This window comes from Canis aureus, chromosome X (genome assembly GCF_053574225.1).
Source record: "Canis aureus isolate CA01 chromosome X, VMU_Caureus_v.1.0, whole genome shotgun sequence".
In the NCBI taxonomy this organism is placed as follows: domain Eukaryota; kingdom Metazoa; phylum Chordata; class Mammalia; order Carnivora; family Canidae; genus Canis; species Canis aureus.
In genome coordinates, this window is record NC_135649.1 from 29,134,558 (window position 1) to 29,157,187 (window position 22,630).

Sequence of the window (22,630 nt, forward strand, 5' to 3'; positions counted from 1 at the left end):
ACCTGGCCATTCCTCCCTTTCCCAACAGTGGCCAGCTTTTAGCCAAACTAATGTAAGACCATAAACTGAGCTTTGCTTCAGGATTCTAGGACTCTGTATACATACTATGAATCCAAGAGAGCCTAAAATGTCAGAAAAGACATATGCTCCACTTTCTGTCAGCTTATCAAAAAATGAAAATATAGATATGTTTTTGGTGGAGCCACTAGCTTCAGGACTGTCCAAAGAGGCTGTCTGTTTAGCTTAAGTTGCCTTTAGGCATTTCTATTTGCTTGTGAATGAAGAGAATGCTGTTTTCTGTTTTATTATTCTCCAGAACATGTGCCCAGTAAAACCACTAAAATGTGCTGGTCCAGCTCTTCCACTCCTTCCCTTCTCTTCAGCAATGGGTCTAGCCTTGGCAATATGTGGGACAGAGGGCTGCCTATGAAGTTAGGATTGCAGGAAGCCAATGATCCTCCTCCTCCATCACCAGTATTGCAATTCCAGAGGCAAGGCTTCCTTCCTGTGGCCTGAGGCTTTCTGCACTTGCCAAAAACACAAGAGGTCTGCGTGAGGCTATGTACATCAGTCACTTCTGCCCCTGTGTCATGTAAATAAACTTCCTCGCTCCTTTCCCAGGAACGGGTTCTGATTCTGATGGAGGAGAACCAAAATTAGCACACCAGAGAGGTGAGCAGGGTCACCCCAAAAGTGCGGAAGAGACCAGATAGGGCAGCCTAGGATTCTCATTCTGTGTCTCAGTCCTCCCCCTTCCCTGTGACCCCAGTAAGAGCCTAATAATGATGGTTGACACTGACAGAATGTTAACTAGGTGCCAGGAACTGGTGGAGGAGCCTATCCTAGATGTAATCTGCACAACAATCTTATGAATTAGGTATAAGTGTTCTCTCACTCTAAAGGTGAGGAAACGGACATGCAACCCCGAGCCTAGAGCCCGTGGCCGTTGCTGCTAGCCATGGTATGGCCCTGGTCTGATGAGCATTTGTGGACTATTCCCATTTAATGTGGTGGCTTGTTGACTTGCTAATTGATGCAAAGAATGGATAGAACTGGCTGGATCCTCCGGGTGGGTGAGTATATGAAGAGTGTGGAAAAGTGTGTGCTCTTTCAATTCTGTTGGGTAAAACCTGGTGGATAGCTCTGTAACTCTGTGGGCGCAGATGATGAGCCTATCTTGCATCTTAACCACTTATCTACAGAGTTCTTTGAGCTGTAGGCAATTGCGCAGTCATGCATTTGATTTTAGCTTACGTCATTATGCCATTCCTCTTTATTCTTGCAAGATAGGGTGCAAAGTATATTACTGCCATTATGTAGATAAAAGCATTGAGACAGAGTAGAAAAGGCTTAATATGATAAATCTGTGGCTAGCCTTTAGATTTTTGGAATCCCACATTTTAAGTAGAATTACAGATTAGGAGACTTACCGACTCGACAAAATATGGGGCCAATCCATTTTTCAGAACCTGAAACCTCAGACTTAGGAACTTTAAAGACCTCTCCAGCTTGACATCTAAGTTTTAATGCTGCTATCCAGCACTGTTAGATAAAAGTGGTGGGATAAAAAAAAATCACTTAGATAAGCCTTAGTGCTTCCTCTTGAAAGTTACCATCTTATTGACAAGCTATAATAGACTTATATTATTGAAAAGAGTCAAAAAAGAAAGACCAGGGCTAGTTTTAGCAAATATTGTATAGCTTTCTGCTGTATGTAGTATGCCAAATGGAAACCATTTATTTCTTCTCCAGGATTTCCAGGAGGAATACACCTCTACCAAGAGCTTCCCAAAAGAAGAAGAGACCCAACTAATCTTTAGAGGCTTTTTCTCAGCCTCTCCGAGGTATACAATGCTTCTGTATAATAATTCTGTAGTTTGCTTGTTGAAACCTGGAAACTTTAGAGCTGATGCAATTCTTTTGAATTTCTTAAGCAATATAAATACTTACTTTCAAACCTCTTTAGCAAAAATTACCAGGCTTTCAATGTTTACTGTCAATTGTCTTTGTTCCTGATTTATGTCTGTCAGTCATTATGGTTTCAGGAGTGGGGCTGGTCATTTTAAGATCAGCAAAGTTTGTTTTGGGGGCCTCGACATCATGTCTTTTCTCCCCAGATTCAGGGCCCTTCCTCTGTTTCCTTCTCTGTCCCCCTTATCTACTTCTATTTCTCCATACAACTATTTTATATCCTATTCCTGGTAATTCTTCCAAAGGGTGCTTCCTGTCTTTGGGAGAATTTATAATTGAAAGGACATCTTTAAAGTTCCCTTCCCCTAGAGTACCTCCCTTTATTTCCATGTTCAGCTAAGCCTAAGTAGTATAGAAACAAGAAGGAAATTCTGTTATAAAATGGCATTTTTTCATGCCCACAGAAATGCCCTTTGGCTTATCTGTGCCTGTTTCACTTCATCTTGTATGGATAACTGAGAACTGACTGCATTTGCTCTCAGGTTGCCTCTCATCCTTGTCACATCGTCTACATAGACATGTTGAAATAATTTGCTTTATTTACTTTTTCATTGGCAGCTGTAGAAATTAATATCATGTTCCTCTTATCTTTAGAGAATTCATGTGGATCTCTAAATGCCATTGGTTGGTATAAAATAGTACAGGACCTATACACTGGCTCTTGAAATTCCTCAAACGTTAATGACTCTGTATTGGCTGAGACTCAGGGACCATCTACCATATTGGAGGGGTGTCCTTTAGCCAAAGACCTACAATGAATGTTCCCAGCACTAAAATGTTCATTCTGCTTCCAAGTTGATTGGACCAGGAAGGTGATATCTTTTTTGTTAATTTTTTTTAAAAGGAAAGTGATATCTTTGGTGAAGGGGTTGGGTCACAGAAGGACTCAAAGTGAGGACTAGCCCAGTGTATAAGAGGTAGGGGGGGCAACATCTAATGTATGACCTGAGGATACAACCCACCCAAGTCCTTCTTTTTTACCACCTCCTCTAGGCCCTTCAAATATCCCATTTTGTTTTAAATGAAGGTTCTGTTATTCACTCATTCATTTGTTCAATTTACAAATAATAATAACCATCCAGGCATTGTATTATACTCAGCACTTAGCACAGTGCTGGCAGAGATGAGTAAGACAACAATCTTCAATAAGTTTACAGTCTCTTGAAGATAAAAGCATAAACACATAATACTACTATAGAAAGAGCATAAACAGATAATACTACTATAGTAGGATCAGATCTATACTAGAGGCATATACAAAGTATTATGAGGACACAGGGCAGGCAGCCTTGTACACGTAGGCCTGGGGAAGTGAATATTTGAACAGAGTTTTGAAGGACATGTCATTTAGCAGATAGTGTGTGCTTGTGTGTATGTATGTGTGAAGGTGAGGGGAGCAGGGTGAGGGAGCTGAGCGCCAGAACGTCAGAACAGTATATGCAAAGGCATGGAGCAAAAACATAAAGGTACTGCACATATGGCATATTGAAACTAGTATAGTTCCAGATGGCTAGAGTACAGAGGCCTAGTGGGTAAGAAATGGGAGGAGACGAGGCTAGGAAAACAGGTTGGAGTTGCATCAAGTAGGGCCTTCTGTGCCCTGCTAAGAAGTTAGGACGCCATGCTAGGAGTCATGGGACACCACTGAAAGCTTTTAGGCAAGTGAGAGATGTGAAAGGAAGATTGCTGCCTGGTGGCCCTGAAAGGGGTAAGATGAAGAGCTCTATTAAGTGCAGGAGGTGATGGCAGGCTGCACTTGAGTCAGTGGTGGAGGGAATGCAGAAGAGGGTCTTGGTGATGAGTGTGAGGAATGATGAAGAGGGAAGATTCAAGGATGAAGTTTTTGCTTTGGGTTGCCAGGCAGTGGCACTCATGGGGCCTGGGAACACAGATGGAGGAAAGAATTTTCTAGGAAGATGATAAATTCAGAGAATTCAGCATGTTGAGTTTGAGGTCCCAGTGGGGCATCAAGAGAAAGGTTTTAGAGGGAGATGAGATATACAGATCTAGACTTGGAGAGACCCTTTGGAAAGCCCGTGTAACTGTTTTGCCTCATGAAGCATTCTGAATTTTTGCAGAATTTGGATATAGTCAAGAAACAAAGCTGCATTATTATCCTAGAAATTTTTGGTAGAAATGCATTGATTTCACAGAAGCCTTGAGACTAGAAAGGGCTGTGTGGGGCTATGGCTTAAAAATTTGAAGGGTGGGAACCCTGGGTGGCGCAGCGGTTTAGCGCCTGCCTTTGGTGGGGCGCGATCCTGGAGACCCGGGATCGAATCCCACGTCGGGCTCCCGGTGCATGGAGCCTGCTTCTCCCTCTGCCTATGTCTCTGCCTCTCTCTCTCTCTCTCTGTGACTATCATAAATAAATAAAAATTAAAAAAAAATTTGAAGGGTGCTGGTAGTAAAGACCTTAGGTAGGGGGAGGACGGGACTGTTGAAAATTCCAGCACATCTCATTAGAAGAAAACCTGTGAGATCTACCATGAAGGGTTTTAAGAGCTACTGGACATCCTAATCTACCAGCTTGGCCTTGTTTCCTTTATTCCTCTGCCTAGCAGGATCCAGGAAAGGTTAAGCACTGGGCACTAAGGGGTGAGCAAGAAGGATCTCTGAGTGTTCTGAGGTTGTCTGGCTAACTTTCAAAGCTGATGTGAGTGAATATTTGAGTCTCTGTAACCCTCCCTAAGAGTGGCCATTTGAAAAGGAGTTCTGGTTTCATTATGGGGGAAAAAAGAGAAAGAAATGGAAGTGCTATGATAGCCCACAGAATTTTAGAACCTGAAAGAATCACTGTAGATTCTACTTACTTATTTACACACCCTTGCTCCCCTTCGAAACTGTGAGCTGCTTAAGGATAGGCACTCTGTTCCATTCACTTCTATAACCCTAGTAATGCCCTTGCCACACAACTGCTGCACCCAGAAATTGTTGGTTGAAGTATGATTGAGTCCACTCCCCTTGTTCTTGCAGGTATGGGATCTGAGGACCAGAAAGGCTCTGTGACTTGCCCAGGATCACACATGCTACTTAGTGGCACAGTTGGGCATGGAACTGGTTTTCTTCAACATCCTTATAGCTGGGCCAGTCACCTCCTACAATAGTGTATTTTTCTTGCTGTGCGGTTGGAGGCTCTGATTCTAGAAGAGTAGACACGGTGGTCCTGAAGAACATTTCCCTATTTCTCAGTATTCCTCTCCACCTCCCAGATGCATAGCAGACTCTTGAGATTATCTTTAAAAAACCCAGGTCACAGAATGCCAGCACCCTGTGTGACCAGTTGCCTACGAGAAAGCAAATATGACCCCTTAAATCTATTGTGCGGTTTGTGGTGACCTCAGTTTCGAGAAATCTTCAAACATCTCTTTCCCTTAATAACTCACTATGAGTCTGTCATCCATGAATTCACCTAAGCTTTTATTGGGGGGAGGGAAAAGCTATTTTTATTTTCAGTCTAATCTACCACTTGGTGTAATGAGTTCCATATGTTTCCTCCATTTTCTACCTGCTGTGAGAAGTAGGGCTTCCTTTACTTGTCCTAAACTCACCTCTATGGGCTATGTGCTGGTAAGACACGCACACACAGTCTGTCTGTCTGTCTGTCTCTCTCTCTCTCTCTCTCTCTCTCTCTCTCACACACACACACACACACACACACACACTTACACACATGATTTAGGAGGGAAAATGACCCCACTATTAATTTTTTCCCACTATTAATTATTATCTTTGTTTACAAGCATATTAAAAATTCAAATGAAAAAAAATTCAAATGAAAGGAAGCTAAAGTAATGCAACTGAAAGCAAATACAGTGGCAGCTCATTATCACAAGAAGAAGGAGTGCATCCTGGACAAAACAGAGGCCTGTTGATGCAGGAACTGGTGGAAATAAATGCGAAGCCTACGATGGAGTCAGGTGCCTGGCCAAGCACTGTCTGCCTGCGGTGGAGTTGAAGCGCCCTCTAAAAGTTCTGTGTGGCCAGGAATATAACCTGTCAGCCTCCTCGCCTGACATGATCTTAATTAGCCTCTGTTCTACTGCCGAGAAGGCCCGCTGAGGCAGTTAGCACCAGAGAATTAATCAGATCATTTGTGGAGTAGACAAAGCAGGATAGCAGCCGACACTGGCAACTTACTGATGGGAAAGAATCCAGGAAGATGGGGAGGGATGTACTCTCTGTTAGTGCCGGCACTTTCCCCCACTGAAGGTACTCCATAGAGACTGGGGAAGGGGGCAAGAGGGGAGAGGGGAGGGCAGGGTGAAGTGAGCTGTGCTCCACCTTAACCTCCCACTCATCCTGTCTTCCTTGCTTCCGTCCACTTTTCTGCTAAGGCATCATGTGTGCTAGTGCTGATGCCAAACAGTGTGTTTGACTACAAGAGAGAGGGAGAAAGCAATGTTGATTTTGTTGCAAATTGCACTTTTGCTACAGGATTAGTTGGGGGGGGGGACATGGAATTTTGCCAGTATTTTCCTCCCTCCTTTTGTTTACTGCCTATTTTCAACAGCTCTGTAATTGCTTTCCATTTAGTAAAAGGAACATTGTTCCTTTTTTTGGTTTTTCCTTTAATTGTGTTTCTTGCCCTGAGCTCTGACATTTGGGAGCCTTGATGGGAATGCTATGTTGTTTTGGTTCTAGATACCAACTTGGCCTTAGCAATCAAGGCAATGTCATTGCTAGTTGGGTGGTGGGCTTAGAAAAATGTCTAACTTCTTCTGTTGAGCTTTCCCTAATGGGTCAGCTTGCCTATTGCAAACTGTCTCTAATTTGGATTCCCACGATACTTCAAATCTGTACTACACAATCTAGCTCTTGCCTTATGTTGTTTTATACTTATCTTTATGTCATGTGCATTAATCTTATCCTGTCTTGCTGACCATAATAGAAGCTCTTCAAAGCCAAAGGCTTTACCTCCTATTGAACCTATCCTATCTTAACACTAATCTAGGCACAGTAGGAGACACTCAGTAGATGCTAGATTGGTTCACTGACAACCCCTTGAGGAGTTCCTGCAACCATCTGTCCTTTGACCCTGATGCTACCTTGTTCCAGATAATTCTTTTGGAGGTGGATACTGTCCTGTGTGCTGCAGGATGTTTAGTAGCATTCCTGGCCTCTCCTCACTACTGATAATGTCTCCAGACATTGCCAAATGTCCCTGTGTGTGTGTGGGGTCAAATCACATTCCCTCCCCACTGAGGACCACTGGTCTATAATGATAATAGTAAAAGGTAAAATTTATTGAGCGTATTACTGTGTCCAGCTTAGTGCTAAAGACAGTACATGTATTCTTTTAACTTCACAGCATTCCTGCCCTGGCTTTAATTGTTTCCTAAAGGGGCTCCTGGGGACGAATCTTAAAGCCACGGTTGAAGGTCTACACCACAGTCTGTCGCTTCCCGCAAGGAACATTTAGAAGAGCCTTCTCAAGGACCCTTCAGGCTCAACCCTTAATAGTATCAGGACCACTCATTCATTGAAAACTAGATATTCAGCTTAGTGAGGGTTAATTCCTCAAGGAGCTCGATGAAAAGCAATGGAAGGTCAGAGCAAAAGCAACCCTGCCAGCTGTCACCTCCTTTTTTTCAGAGATGTGAATACCATTCCAAACAGCTAATGCATGGTAGGGGGGCTAGAGATTTATTTCTTTTGCTCTTATGATGGCATTTTAGCTCAGGAAGCAGAATTTCTAGCTAGCCCACTGAAGTGTCATTCCTGCCCTAAATCCTGACCAGCTGTCTTACAAACAATGCAATTGGTCACAAGAGGGACAGGGCAAAAGAAGGTAGATAAACCAGTGCAAATTTGTCCTTCTGTCTGTGTGGGGGAGGGTGACGACTCGAAGCACATCTCCTGATGGTCACACCATCTCTGAATATGAAGGACAGCCCAAGAGAGAAAATTCGACATTTTAGCTTACTGTGTCTCTGGAGAGGAATGGCTCTCTCACTGTGAAGTCAGTTTAACCACAAATTCACTGCCACCAAGGAGTTAATGATACATTAAAATTAGTCATGTTGTCTGTTGGAGAAATATTCTACTTATGGAAAATACCTTTATAGGAAAACTGCCTTTCTGAGGCTGAGCTGGAAATATTACAGTAAACAGGATCTAATCACAGCGAAGCCTTTTTTCAGCTTTGCGTGACAGCTGTAAAATATGACAGTATTTATTAATAGTCACTGCAGTCTAATCTGTAGCACTGGAGAGCTACAGCAAAATATGTTAAGCCACTGAGAGAACAATTTCCACAGTAACTAATATTCAGCTTTTGAAAGGGTAGTTTAATGTCTTGCAATTTTTTTTTTTCCCCTACTGATGGTCCAACCCCAGGAACAAGCTACTAAGCTAATAACCTTTGTGGAGAGGAAGTGTTTAAATGATAATTTATTTCAAGAGCTGACAACAAATTGCTCTGCACTTTCTCTTTTTATGCCCCAAAGCAGTCAAGGATGTGCAAATCGAAGTATTAAAAAATATGACAGCTTCGGTATTTTCATTTTCAATGAAATTCTCATTACAGACATATGTGCGGTCTTTTATTCACAACCGAGTCCAAATAGTCATTCACTGTTATTATTGCACAGGCTCTCAAGATGCTCTCATAGTTGAGGACTCATCACAATAGATTAGGCAGGCCGCAGAAGCTACCAAATGTCTCAGGTACTGTCAACCCCGATTATTGCCGCTCAAACAGGGGAATTTAGTATCTGTCTCTCACAGCATAATGTATTCTCTGGGCCTTCCTAATTTATTCAGATGTAAAAAGTAGCTTGAATTTCAATAAAAACTCTCTTGGCTTTGCTTTTCCCAGAAGGCAAATGGACATGACTAGAATTGGAGCCATCTGTTACCTTCGCACATCCTTTACTCAGTTCTTAAAGTGGAGGAGAAAAAAAAATCCACGATAGTCTGTCCTTTTTCTTTCTTTCTTTCTTTTTTTTTTTTTTTTTAAATCAAGGTACCTGCTACTTTTTTTTCCAGGTTCCTGCCAAGTAACCATGGTAGAACCTATCTTCCGCCTCTCCTTGCTTTCTTTTTCTCCAAGCAAAAATGCCGCCTTAGTGATGAACACCTGCACGCTCAGAGCTCTCTCTGCACTGGGAACTGTTTCTGCCCCAGAGAGGAATCTCTGAGTTCACTTCACCTCAGAACCAGGTCCCCACCACAGCACTCCATGAGTTTGCACCATAGGCAACCCCCGTGTGTCTGACTGTATTAGCTACTTTTGCTACTCATTTCCCTCTTAGCCAGGATTTTTGATCTGCTGCCTATCCGGATTCCTGGAACTCTGGGACCACGATTTCTTGTGTTCATTTGTGGACACCAGGTTTTAATAGAGGATATCAACCCCTGGACAAAGTACATCCATAGGAAGACCCCCTAGGACAGGGAGGGTCTAGGTACCAGGTCCTTTGAGAACGGCTAAAGGAAGGACTAAGGGAAGAGGTAGTAGAAGATTTCAAATGTTAGAAGTATGGGAGGCAGTAGGTTAGTCCAGCGAACGGCATGCATGGACTGTGAATGTGGCAGACCTGGGTTGACATCCTGGTTTCACTACTTTTAGCCTTTTTGTGCCTCGGTTTCTTCGGTCAAAAGATGTGGGAATGCCATATGGATTCAATGGGGTGATCTAGAAATTCAGGGCCTAGAGCATACTAAGTGCTTATAAGAAATGGCAGCTGCTCTTACCAAACAGCTTTATCTTATGATAAAATGGTGCCAATAATACGGATATATTGATTTGTGCCACTGATTGGTACTGGGATGTGTGTGTGTGTAAAAAGGGAGAGGGAAGCAGGAAGGAGGGAGGGAGGGAGAGCAAGAGACAGAAACAGAGACAGAAACAGAGAGAGATGGGAGACAGAGATTCTGTGCTTTATTTGGGAAAGTAGAACTGAATGAGAGAGACAAAGCCAGGTTGCATAAGTAGGTGGTAAATGACAATATGCAGGAAGGTGTGTGGAATTGAATCCAGTCAATCTGAAAACACTCCTCTGAGGAAAGGCTCTTTTCTCCTTGTCTGAGGGGAATCTCTTTACCTCTTAAACCCTCAAGCTCTTTCAACGTTTTCCCATCTTCCTCACTATCTGGCAACAATTTTAATCTTCACAAGGTGTCTGCTCTAATGAGTGCACATGTCATTATTGGATGAGGGAACAGTTGGGTTAAAAATTAATTTTTTCCAGGCCTCTGATATAAATCACTGTTTCAGCAACAGGAGTGTGAACTCTTCAAAGCCAGGACCTAGTTCTGCCTCTCTTAAATACTGCCGGTAGCCTGGTGCAAGCTAGCACTAGAAAATGCCCAATAATTACTTGGTGACTGATGGACTACCTGTTGCCACTGCCCATGTTTCTGCCACAACTTTCTAGAGCAAATAGAAAGGTCTTTTAGAAGGCTGTTGATTTCCAGAGAGTTACTTGGGAACTGAGTAGGGAGTTTCGGGTTGAGAATGGGAAACAGCAGGAGTTTATTGAACACTGGCAAGAAGGTAGGGACTAGTTGCCTCAAAGGGCACTTAGAACTATTATCTCATTATCTAAGCTGAGAGCCGCAGCCTGGGCCAGAACCTTTCATCTCTGTGGGCTGTGCCCATTGAAGGCAAGGAGAGTTGTCAGGGGCACGAGAGAGTCTGGCTGCAGTTCTCAAGTATGTTGCTGTTCTGGGGGAAATGTTAGCACCACAGAGAACTAGGTCACTTATACCCAAGAGACAAGTCTAACAGAAAGCTGGAAGAGGTGGCCACCTCCCTGGCATGGCTTTAGGACTTTCTGTATAGGAAGCGGTGTGGGCAAGAGACCTCCCCAACTGGACTTGTGGTGCCTAAGATCCCAGAATCAGAGAGCCACGCTCTGGACTAGGGTTCTACGTCACAGAAGGCCCTTACCTGAATAGAAATTTTTTTCCCTGGATGGACTAACACATCACATCATTAACAGCTATAGAGAAATTAGTGTGAGTACATTGGTCAGCTGAACTGTTGTCACTTGCAGAGAAAGTCTATTAATCAGTGGAAACGAAATGTGGGACAGGAAAGCTTCTGTGGAGGTGTAGAGGCGGGTTGGGACAGAGAGATCAAGGCTTTGCTCCCTCCAGGGAGGGCAGGTGTAGAGAAGTAACATAGAAGGAGCCCTGGGTAAATAAAAAAGGGGTGTCAGTAAAGAGGAGAAGGCACAGAAGCGCAGATATCTCACTTAGTCAACCTCATGATTTTTCTAAGAACTGAATTTCTCTGTATATAGCACCAAGAGCAGAATTTTCAACTTTGTATTAATGAAACAACATGGTATTTTGGTAACAAAGCAAAGTGTTGACTGCAAACACAAAACCAGACCTTTCTCGGCAGATAGAAATCCACGTGTAGCTAACAAAGCCTTGAAATCCATTTGCTGTTTCATCATTTCAGAGGCAATGTTACCCTGATTGTGCCACAAATCTTTTAAATGACCTCAACTGTGTAATCCATTTCTCAGCTTCTCACTTACCCCTGCCCTTATACAGTAGAGTCACATCATTTATATATTTAGCTTATTTGAATGTAATTATAGGTGCTCCCTTCTGTCTGTCTTCCATTTCTCTCTTATGTAATTTAAAGTATTCTAAAATTTGATTTCACAGTTGTAATTTTCCCCCATTATTTTTATTACAAAAGCAATTGATGGTTATTGTAGAAAACGAGGAAATACACAATAGGTACTTTATTGAATATTTTAAAGAACTGTACCTCATGGTTTGATTTATAAACTGGGTTCTCAAATTGAGTGGGAAATATCAGAAAGGGAGACAGAACATGAGAGACTCCTAACTCTGGGAAACGAACAAGGGGTGGTAGAAAGGGAGGTGGGCGGGGGGTGGGGGTGACTGGGTGACGGGCACTGAGGGGGGCACTTGATGAGATGAGCACTGGGTGTTATTCTATATGTTGGCAAACTGAACACCAATAAAAAATAAATAAATAAATAATAATAATAAAATAAACTGGGTTCTCTCTCTCTCCTGCTTTCTTCCTTTCACATGTTCTTTCTTCCTTCATTTCCTACCCTCAATCTCTCCCTTCCCACCCTCCTTTCTTGCTTGCTTGCTTGCTTGCTTCCTTCCTTCCTTCCTTTGTCTCTGTCTTTCAGTCCAACAACAAAAAAATGGACATGGGCTTACTCTTTAATCAGTAATGGTGTTGGGAAAATACTAAATATGTCCCCAGTCCTGTGCTATTTAACAGAGTAGGCACAACGTCTGAATCTAGGGGCTAACCAATTGTTTGTTATCACACTGGAGAGAGGGGCTTAGGAAGGTATAGAGCAGATGCACTGAAATAACAATGGCGAACACTTAATGTTAAGTGCCAACTGAATGGCATGGACAAAAGGGTTCTGTGGGTCTTCAGAGGTGGGCAGGATCTCTCATTCTTTTCCTGCCCAGTCAACTCAGTAAACAGTATTTTATCCAATCTCTCAGGCCAAAAGCCTAGCAGTCATCCACAAAGCCTTCCTCTCCCTCACATTCCTCCCTCACCGTCAATCTGTCCTCAAGTTCTGTTGATTCTGTGTCCAAAATGTATTTCAGCTCCACCCATTTTCTCTATCTCCAGCCTAGTCTAAGCTGCCATCATTTCTTACCTAGATAATCATGGTGGCCTTTTAATTGGTTTCCCTTCTTTTGCGCTTGTACCACATTCCACTCTCTATAGAAACTTAGATCACGTGACTCCTCAGTTCAGAATCCTCCAAAGACTTCCCATTGAAGTTAGAATAAAATTCATACTCCTTACCATGGCTCCTGTCCATTCTCCATGGCTATGCTCTGTCTCCTGTCTACCTCTGTAGTCTCATCTCAGGTCACTCTCAACCTCCTCACTCCCCTTTACCCACACTTGTCTTCTTTCAGTTCCTCAAACATGTCAAATTCTTCCCTGTCACAGGGCCTTTGCACTTGATATTTCCACTGCAGAAACTCTTTCCCTCTACTCTTCACACGGTTGTCTCCTTCTAATCCTTTAGCTCTCAGTTTAAATGCCCCTTCTCAATGAGGCTGTCACTGAGAATCTTTAAAACTAGTTCCTATACATTAGGATAGGTGTAGAAATTAAGTCTATCTTGTTCACCATTGTAATCCTAGCACCAATTGAATGAATGAATGAATGAATATGAGCTGGAGTAGCCAGGGAAGGCTCTCTTAGAGAAGTAGAGTTTGAGGTGGGTTTTAAAAAATGGAAGCATTGGCAGGATTTTCATAATCAAGATGAAGGGGAGAATTCTAGGTAGTAGAGATCAAGTAGCTGAGACCAAACGTAGTTCTGGTACATTTGGGCAACAGTGGAAAATGGGAGCTGCCTGCAGTAGAAGGTTTTCATCAGGTAACATAGGGATAATAGGTTTGATAGTTGGTTGAGGCATAATTATGTTGAGTCTTAAAGAATAGACTACTCCCCGCCACCCCCCCCCCCCCCGCCATGTGGGCAATTAAAGCCATTGAAAATACTGGAACAGGGTCATGATTCAGTGTTTTAAGAAGGCTTTCCAAGAAGGGAGTTAGTGTAAAAGTTCATAGAAAGTATTTAAGCTGATCTGATCAGCTCCACCAGCTAAATGGCTATAGGGGAAAAATATGAATACACACAATTAAGAAAGGTTTCTTTCGGCTCCAAACCACAGAATTGTCCAAACTATTTAGTGAAATGATCTGAGAAAATAGGCAGGGATAGGGAATAGACCTGGATGGACTTTTGCTTCCTTTCTCCACTTCACAGCTCGTGGGCAAAGAAGGGTCATGGGAGATGAGGAGAAAACACATGAATTGTATCTTCTGCTTTTAAATAAATGAGAGGTCATGGTATTAGCAAAACTGATATTTAGTTTACAAAAGATTTCAAGAGAGAAGCTGCCTGATTTACAAACTTCCTTTTTGAAATTTAGATTGTTACTCACTAGAGAACACCCTATACAGTAAAAGGAAATAGGCTAATTCATCCTCAGTGTTTGAAAGAAGTGAAATGCATTAGAATTTAGCAAATTGTGAATTAGAATATTGAAGCTATTTTGGTACCCTCATCAGGCAAGGCTCTGTGCAAATGCATAGCACTCCTTCCTGATTCTGCCCTTGCTTCATCTCTTTTCCCCTTTTCCAAACCACACCTTCCTATTCTCTTGCAATCCACAATTTCCATATCCTTTAAAGCCTAGATCCTCTAGCCAGCCTTCTCTGAAAACTCCACTTTCTTGGGATGCTACCTTTTCATAATTCTTAGAGCGACCACAGTCTATAGCGTAGTATTCAATTTGATAGTGTTCCACATTGTTCATGAATTGTTTCATGTATGTCCTTTTCTGTCCACCACGATTAGAACTGTATTATGTGAGCATCTATCACAAGACTGGAACACACCATTCGGGGTTGGTAACAACTTATAGAATTGCTTGACTAATTAACTGATAATATATAAGTTAGGGTTAGTAACAAGATACAAAATGTCCTGTGTCTGGTATAGTATCTCAAAAAATCACAGAATGTGACATGAAAAGTACTCTTCCCTAAAGAGTACTTTAGGGAAGGGGACAAGGCCAAGAGAGCTTCAAGGTCAGAGATCTCATTAATGGCAGAGCTTAAAGTAGAACTTGGATCTCTTGCTTCAGATTCATGAAATCTGATATTTTAGAAGTAAGTACCATAGGCAAATACAGGGAGTTCTCTGTGTTTCCAAAAACAAAATGGTCCTTCAAGTTAAGTTACCTAGAAAAGACCTCCTCTCCAGGTACCACTCAGGCAGACAGGCCTTCTATCTGCTCATTCCTTCTCTGAATCAGAAAGAACCATCCCCAGCCTATAGCCAGAGTTGCAGGCAAACAAATGATAAAGTAACATTGTTTTATTTTGGGGGGGGGATCTTACAGAGGTGGGATCCCTTGGTTTTACTGGGAAACCCCTCAAAGATAACTGGATTTTCGAAGAGTCTGGCTGAATTATAACGTGTTACATAGTTAACAGATATACCTCACTGTATACTATTTAAGATCAGACTCTTAATTTCTGAGACTGTTTCAACAGAATGTGTCCTCAATATATTACCTCAATATTAGAAAAAACATCCATTCCCAAAGACCAGTTTAGATACTCTCCACTTATTATTTCCATCAGATGATTGTTGAGGTCCTGTAAGCTGAAGCCTTAATGTGCTCTGTTAGGACAAGCGCTAAATGCAGGAGATATTGACACCAGTCCCAGCTCTGTGCTTAAATGGCACATTTCTGCTTTGGGTTTTAGTTTTCTAACCTCTAAAATGGGGATAATTAGACTCTCTGATATGACTGATTTTCCAAAATGTTCCAGCTGAGGCCTCTCTCTATTTTAGATAAAGCTGCTTTTACTTCGTGCATTTTAGACCACCTAAATTATTTTGGGGGGAGAAGGTTCTTTTTCAACAACAGTGACTCAACCAGGAGAGTCCCAAACCCATTTCGATGGCCAGGGGTGGGAGGACGTATTTAATTTGAAAAATTATATTCTAAAATTACCATTGCATTGATTTTTTTGGTCTTAATTTTAATTCATCTTGAATTTAAAGACTACTTTAAAAGAGTATTAGATTGTATTTATTGAAAGAGAAGGGAACAAACATGAGTCGAGGGAGGTTGAACATCATTGTCACATGAATATTCATAAAGGAGAGCAGATGCCTCTTCTTACCTCTTTCTGTGTCGTAGAGGTATACAAACTTCTCCCACTTGTAGTGACCCAGCAGACTCAGAATGGCGCCCTTCAAGGCTGGGCGCATCTGGATGACAAACTGCACATCTGCATCAGTGGGGAAGCTGGGCGTCACAAAGGATGTGTGCAGGGCCCCACAGAAGGAGGTCAGAGTGTTCATTGACATCTGGTCATAGAATCCAAAGATGGCGTACACCCCTCTTGAGAACTGGGAGCAGACTGCAATGAGAAAGAGAGGAATACATTTCAATAGCCCCATGGTCCCTTGCTGCAGCTTGCAGGGTTGGAAAGACAATGGATAGTTAGGCTTTGGTTCCAAATGATATGCCTCCAAGGAAAACCAAGATTTCTGAAACCTCTAGAAGCCCTTGAAAGCCTAATTGCCCAACAGGAAAAGCATAAGGAAGGGAAGAATTTATTTGATATTGTTGCATGTTTTCTATGTCTACCATGAGCAAGAAACTAAGATAATGTGGGAAGGAAAAAGGTGAAGATTGCCTTACCCTCTTTCTGCAACCCTCCCAGCTCACCCTCAAGGCACCTGGTTCTTGTACTTCTGCCATAGCTGCCCAGCAGTCTCTTAATGTACCCATGCTCCCATTAAGGTACAGCTGTCTTGTGTCCCACCCCTTCGGTGCTTTTCCCACTAGATGACAATAAGGACTGATGATTTAGTCAGACAAATTGCTAAGGTGTCTGATAGGAAATGTGTTATTCCTCCAAGGTTATATAATGCCTTAACTATAGTTATGTCATCATGATTAAGACCCTTAATGTAGGTTACTAATGAAGATTTCAGATCCTGGGCAAGCCATTGCAAAGACTGGCCTTTCAGTGCCCAGGGAGTCACATGAGGTAGGTATAATTGGCAAAGTTCTATTTTGCTCCTTTTGCATTTACCTTTTAGATCTATCAGCTCACACATTGAACTTTTATGTCCTTCATTTCAAAGTGGGCCTTACCACCACCTTTTCCCTCTTCTGGCCTACATGAGCTTAAAAAATGTGAACCAATTTCAATATTAGCTTAAGTAGAACATAATTAGCAAAGCAAATCAGCTACAACAACACTGTGTGGTACATTCCCAAACCAAGTGGAAATGATCTTTAGATTATCTGCTCTACTGCTCCCTTCCATTCATGCGAAGCAGATAGAACAGGCAGCTGATAATGTGGTGTGATTTAAGGAATCCTGCATGGCCTCCCTTATCTGCTAGGGAGCCACTGTTAGGCTTACTTCTTCAGGCTTAGGGTGTTGAAAAAAACTCTGTGGTTTGGGAGGAGGATTAAATAGAATCTTTTAAAGCTGTTAGTATGTTAAGATGAATTAATATCTCTAGGGCACCTGGGTGGCTCAGTGAGTTCAGTGTCCAACTCTTGATTTCGGCTCAGGTCATGATCTCAGGGTCATGAGATTGAGCCCTGTGGTGGGCTCTGCATGGGACATGGAACTTGCTTAAGATTCTCTCTCTCCCTCTCCCATGGCCCCTCCTTCCCCCTCCTCTCTCTCTAAAAATAAGGATGAATTAACATGTCCTATATCCAATTAGACACCAGGGAGGGTGTGTAAACACATAGGCAAGTTTTGAGAGGGAAGGGTGGGTCAGAGAAGAGAATGTAAAGGGTCTGGAGTCTTTCCTGAGAGGAGAAACAGTGAAGGCATTGGTCACCAAAAAGAAGGAAGGTATTGAAAGTAGGAGGAAGACAAGTGGAAAACCAATTTAATTCATTTCTTGACCGACTGTGAGAGACAGAGAGTTCTCAGTATCTGTGGGATCTTGCTTTCCCAGCTTTCCATTTAAACCTGTTATTGGGGATCCCCGGGTGGCGCTGCGGTTTAGTGCCTGCCTTTGGCCCAGGGAGCGATCCTGGAGACCAAGGATCGAATCCCGCGTTGGGCTCCCGGTGCATGGAGCCTGTTTCTCCCTCTGCCTGTGTCTCTGCCTCTCTCTCTCTCTCTCTCTCTCTCTCTGTGTGTGACTATCATAAATAAATAAAAAAAATTAAAAAAAAATAAACCTGTTACTGATCAGGGCTGTTCCCCTTTGTTAGCCAAACTCATTAGTCATTGGCTTAAGGGTAGCATTTCAAAGGTGATTACCAGTCACTCAGGTATCTCCATCAAGGAAGACCATAGCCTCTAACTTGAGGAATTCTAAGTGACCCCTAAACACAGGTATATAAAAAAGGTCTTTATATTAAAAGAGGAAAACCAATTAGAGAAATGAATCTGGGGCACTTCATGATGGGGTGGGTGAGCAGGCAGAAGAAGTATTCAGAAACAAAAAGGAAGAAGCAGGATGCCACTTTGCCTTGGTTATCACCAAGAAAGACACTAAGGAGAGTCAGTTCCCAAATTAATCCTATAAATGGAGAGTTTTACGTATCAGCTCAGATCTTGGCTGATGCGCATAATGTTCCACATAAAACTGACAATAATAATGACAATAGCCATTGAGTGCTTAGTATGTACCAGGCATTATGCTAAGTACTATAGAAACATTATTTAACATTCCCAGCAACCTCATGGTGTATTGCTGTTATTTCTATTTAATAGATGAAAATTCTGAGACAAAAACATTCTGTGTCTTGAGTGGAGGAGCCAGGATTTGAACTGGAGTCTGACTCTAAAACTCATACTCCCAGGGACACAAATCCAATAATGACCTTAAGAGCAGTTATTGTCCCAAATGAGATAAGGCAAGGTTTAACAAGTAAAATATAGGATTCTGTATGCCTCAAGTTCATACATATATTAAAAAATTATTTGTTGTTGACCTGAAATTCAAATTTAAGGATCATGTATTTTATCTGGCAACAAGCAATCATGGCCCTTCAGCAAACATTATTCAGGAGGTAGTCCGTAATTCTTGGATCCATATCAACTAGCATGCAAAGCCCAAGATGAGGATCCATGAACCCTAGACAAAAATAGCCTTGTGGGGGAAATGTAATGTATTTCCAACAAGAGAATCCCAATCCGACTAAATTATGGACAATAATTGAGAGGGAAATGAACTTGAAGAGAGGCAAACTTATAGCTGTGATCTACTTAGAGTTTTAAAAAGACCTTGCCATTGAAAGGAAACAAAATAAAAGTATGTTACGGAAGTGAGATTCTGTTTAATAAAAAACCTTGCATTGCTCTTATAATCATTGTTTTTGAACCTCAGGGGTACAGAATTAATCACTATTAGGTCATATATGGACTTTTCATACTTATGACATTTATTTATTTATGAACACTGGTAGTGAACACCCATAAACCCAAGAACTATAACATTTCTGAGAGCTTATTTTTACCTTTGTCTTTCCCTTCTATTCTGTCCCCCTGTTTGGACATCCCTCTGGCCCTCCCTCCATAACTACTATCCTGAATTTTGTGTTTATCATTACGTTGGTCTTTTAAGACATACAAACATACACACACATACCTAAGCAATACAATGTTTTTTTTGGTCTTTTTAAAACTTTATGAAAAGGGAATTATATTGAATATGTGAAAATCAGACTCCAGTAAGGAGTGCCTGGTGAAGTCCTTCAGCCTACATATGATGATAAGCAATGAGACAAAGGAAGACCTTATACAAATGTGAGTGAGCAGGTGTGAGGGAACCAAGCTGTGGCTCAGGCAAGGGATTTAGAACTATTATAGATCAGCAGTAATCCTCAGGAAACACTAGGCTACTGTGATCCAACAGGCAGACACATGGTGGTAGACATCAACAAAAAGAATGTTAAGAGAAAATCAGTAAATGTTCTATTCCCTTCATATAAAACAGAGGTGCAGCTGCCCTGCAAATGTAATTGTGCATTGTTACCCTTGCTCTATTTCAACATGCATAAGTAACATAAGTACAAAGCCCAATGGGGGAGATTAAAGAGTACTTGCATCATGATGAGCACTGGGTAATGTATAGAATTGTTAAATCACTGTATTGTACACCTGAAACTAATGTAACACTGCATATTAACTACACTGGAATAAAAATAAAAAATAAGAAGAAAAAGAAGGCCCAATGGGAGAGACAACTGCCATGTTAGGAGAGGGTTAACCACCTTCGAGAGAAGCCAGGGAACAGGAGATCTATGAATGGCCTCTCACAGCAAATTCCTGGGCCCATTCCTGGCTGTAGAAAGTGAGGCTGAATGGAATGCTGTGCTGACCCAAAGGACAGTGTCTGGTGTTTTAAGACTCTGAGAAGGTATGAGTTAGAATGAACTAAAAGACTGTTTTATTCAGTGATTTTTTAAGGAAAGTTTTTCATGTGGAATCGTTTCTCCAAATGAAATTTTATGTTGAAAAGTCCAATATATAAAAGGGATAAAGGAAAGCTCTTCTGATTCAACAAAGTTCCACTGGTGCCTCCCTATTATAAAGAAACTGTGACACAAAGAGAGGAAGTGTCTTGCACAAGGTCACACGGATGAATTATGAACCAGTTTCTTAGGAAAGCTGTATCAGCATCTCTACACCATCCCTACTCTGGAGCTATGTAGGGCAGCATGGGTCAGGATTTGCCTGGCATGAAAGTGACTTGCCCTCCATGCCTAGCTCCACCAGGGGTTTCCCATGACTCATCTGCCGGCTGCTTCTCTCACCTCCCTCCAACCCCAAATACCAACAATGAGATTAGGTGGCAGATTGGTGATCTTTTGGGACTCATGATTCTCTTGGGTGATGTCTGTTACCTTTGTTTGAACCCTTAATGAACCACACCCACTTGTTTATCTCAGAAGATGAGTCCTTGGTAAAAATGATAATGGAAGAAATCATTATCTTGGCAATCTTCTGAAGCAGTGAAGCACAGAAGAAAGGGCAACAGTTTCCGGGAAAGTCAGACCTTGGTTTTAATCACAGCCCTGCCAGTCTTAAACTGCATGGCTTTGTGCAAGTTACTTAACCTTTCTGAGCCTCAGTATAGGACAGTGATTGCATAGGCAGGTTCTGCAGTTAGACTGTATAGGTTGAAATACTCAAGCAATCACTTATTGGACAAGTTACTCAATATCTCTGGGTCTCCAGCCCAGTTTCTTCATCTATAAAATTGAGATAATAAGACTAACCTGTCTTAGCATTGGTTGTGAAAGTTAAAATGAGTTCAGTCATGGGATGATATCTATAACAGTGCCTGGCACATAATAGATAAGCAATTAATGCTAGCTAGTCATGCAACAAATATTTACTGAGCATCTATTATGTGCCAGGCACTGTTACAGGTACTGGGAGATACAGGAGAGAAAAAAGAGTCCTTTCCTCTTGGAACTTACATACTAATGAGAGATATATTAATGAATGAGATGAGTAAAATATGATGTCTCAGTTGTAAGTATTGCTTTGGGTTACTGTCATGAAGTAAGGAATAAATGAAATGGTACATGGAAAATATTTACAGGGCCTAACATATAACTTGGGAACCAAATAGTGCTTTGTCTGTTTCTTGCCTCTTGCCAGGTCTTTCTAGCATACTTTACCTGTTAACCCCAGGTTAGCCTTTGCACAGAAACTGCTGCCTGCAACATCACACTGAGTACACACCCAGGTAAGCATAGCTTTTTTTTTTTTTCTCTTTCCCTTCCCCTATACATTTCTTCAGTGCTCTTTCCTATTCTAATTCCTGGGAAGTAATGGTTTAAAAAAGAAACCCTGCTAATTTGCCTTGAGAATACACTATTGCCCTCCAACTCTTTCCCTCCCTATATAATGCCTTTGTGCTGCTTAAAATGCTGTCTCTTCTTGGGACCTCTGTGCCTTCCCAGTAGGAAATATCTTGGTTTTCTGCTTCCTAACGGTGCCTGTCTCTGTCTCTTCCTACTAGCAAAACACCAAATTCTTGTTGAAGATGCCATTTCTGACTATATCCTGGATTCCTGGGGACTCTAGTGTAGCTCCCGGCTGTGTTCCCTTCAGTGGTTAGTGACAAGCAAGGCTGGAGCCAGCTGTCACGCTTTTTATTTATAGACCCTAAGTCTATAGGGTCGGGACAGGTATTGTTAATGTACAATGTAGCAGCTAATTACGCCACCCTATTCCAAAAGGCATCATTACAAAAATGTCAAACAACTTGATTACCCCAAAGATCAGAATAGCAATATTGCATATCATTTACAGAACACTTTTCATAGCCTTTTGAATCAGGGGAGAAAAAGGAAGCTGAAGTCTCTTACTGACTTAATGATAATTTTTGAAGCAAACAGGAAGAAGAAAAATATAACTCTGAAGGAACTGATAGAACTATATCACAAGAAAGTTCTCCAGGAAATACCATAGTACCGTGTATTTCAGAGGATCAAAGAAACAGAGCTGCGAGGGACCTTAAGAGATCATATAGTTGTGCTTTCCCCCCTTTTTAAAGATTTTGTTTATTTATTTGAGAGAGAGAGAGAGAGAAAGAGAGAGACAGAGAACGAATGGGGGGAGAGGCAAACGGAGAAGGAGAAGCAGACTGAGCGGGGAGTCCATTGTAGGACTCCATCCCAGGATCATGACCGAGCCGAAGGCATATGCTTAACCAACTGAGCCACCCAAGCGCCCCTAGTTGTGCTTTCTAAAGCTGTAGTGTTAGTCCATGGGTCCAGGGTGAGTTTCCGGTTTGGTGAAATAGGCTTGTGTGCATGTATGTTGGAGGAAGGTTGACAACTGTTCTTTTCTGGACAGACAATCCTTTTGTTTATATCATTTCTGTTTTCCATTATTGTATGTACTCCTTTCTTTTCTGAAATGATGATGATGATGTTAATGAGAAATGGTATGTGTTTGTGCAAGCGTGTGTGTATACACACATACATACATATATACTTAGTGTGTGTGGTGGACTGAATAATGTCCTCCCAAAAGATGTCCATGTCTTAATCCTCCAAATCTGTGAACTAGGTTACATGGTGAAGGGGAATTAAGGCTGCAGATGGAATTAAGCTTGCTAATCAGCTGACCTTAAAATAGTGAGATT

At 41.8% G+C, this 22,630-nt stretch overlaps 1 protein-coding gene across 7 annotated transcripts in view; it reads right to left on the reverse strand.

The window, feature by feature from the left end:
• Positions 1-22,630, reverse strand: part of GRIA3 (glutamate ionotropic receptor AMPA type subunit 3) — a 276,587-nt gene that overhangs the window by 190,151 nt on the left and 63,806 nt on the right. For all 7 annotated transcript variants that reach the window (XR_013374893.1, XM_077888879.1, XM_077888880.1 and 4 more), the window contains one exon: positions 15,661-15,900. Coding sequence is in view for 6 of the 7 variants with exons in the window: in XM_077888879.1 (XP_077745005.1) it covers positions 15,661-15,900 (240 nt within the window). In the remaining variant the exon portion in view is untranslated. The remainder of the gene's footprint in view (positions 1-15,660; positions 15,901-22,630) is intronic.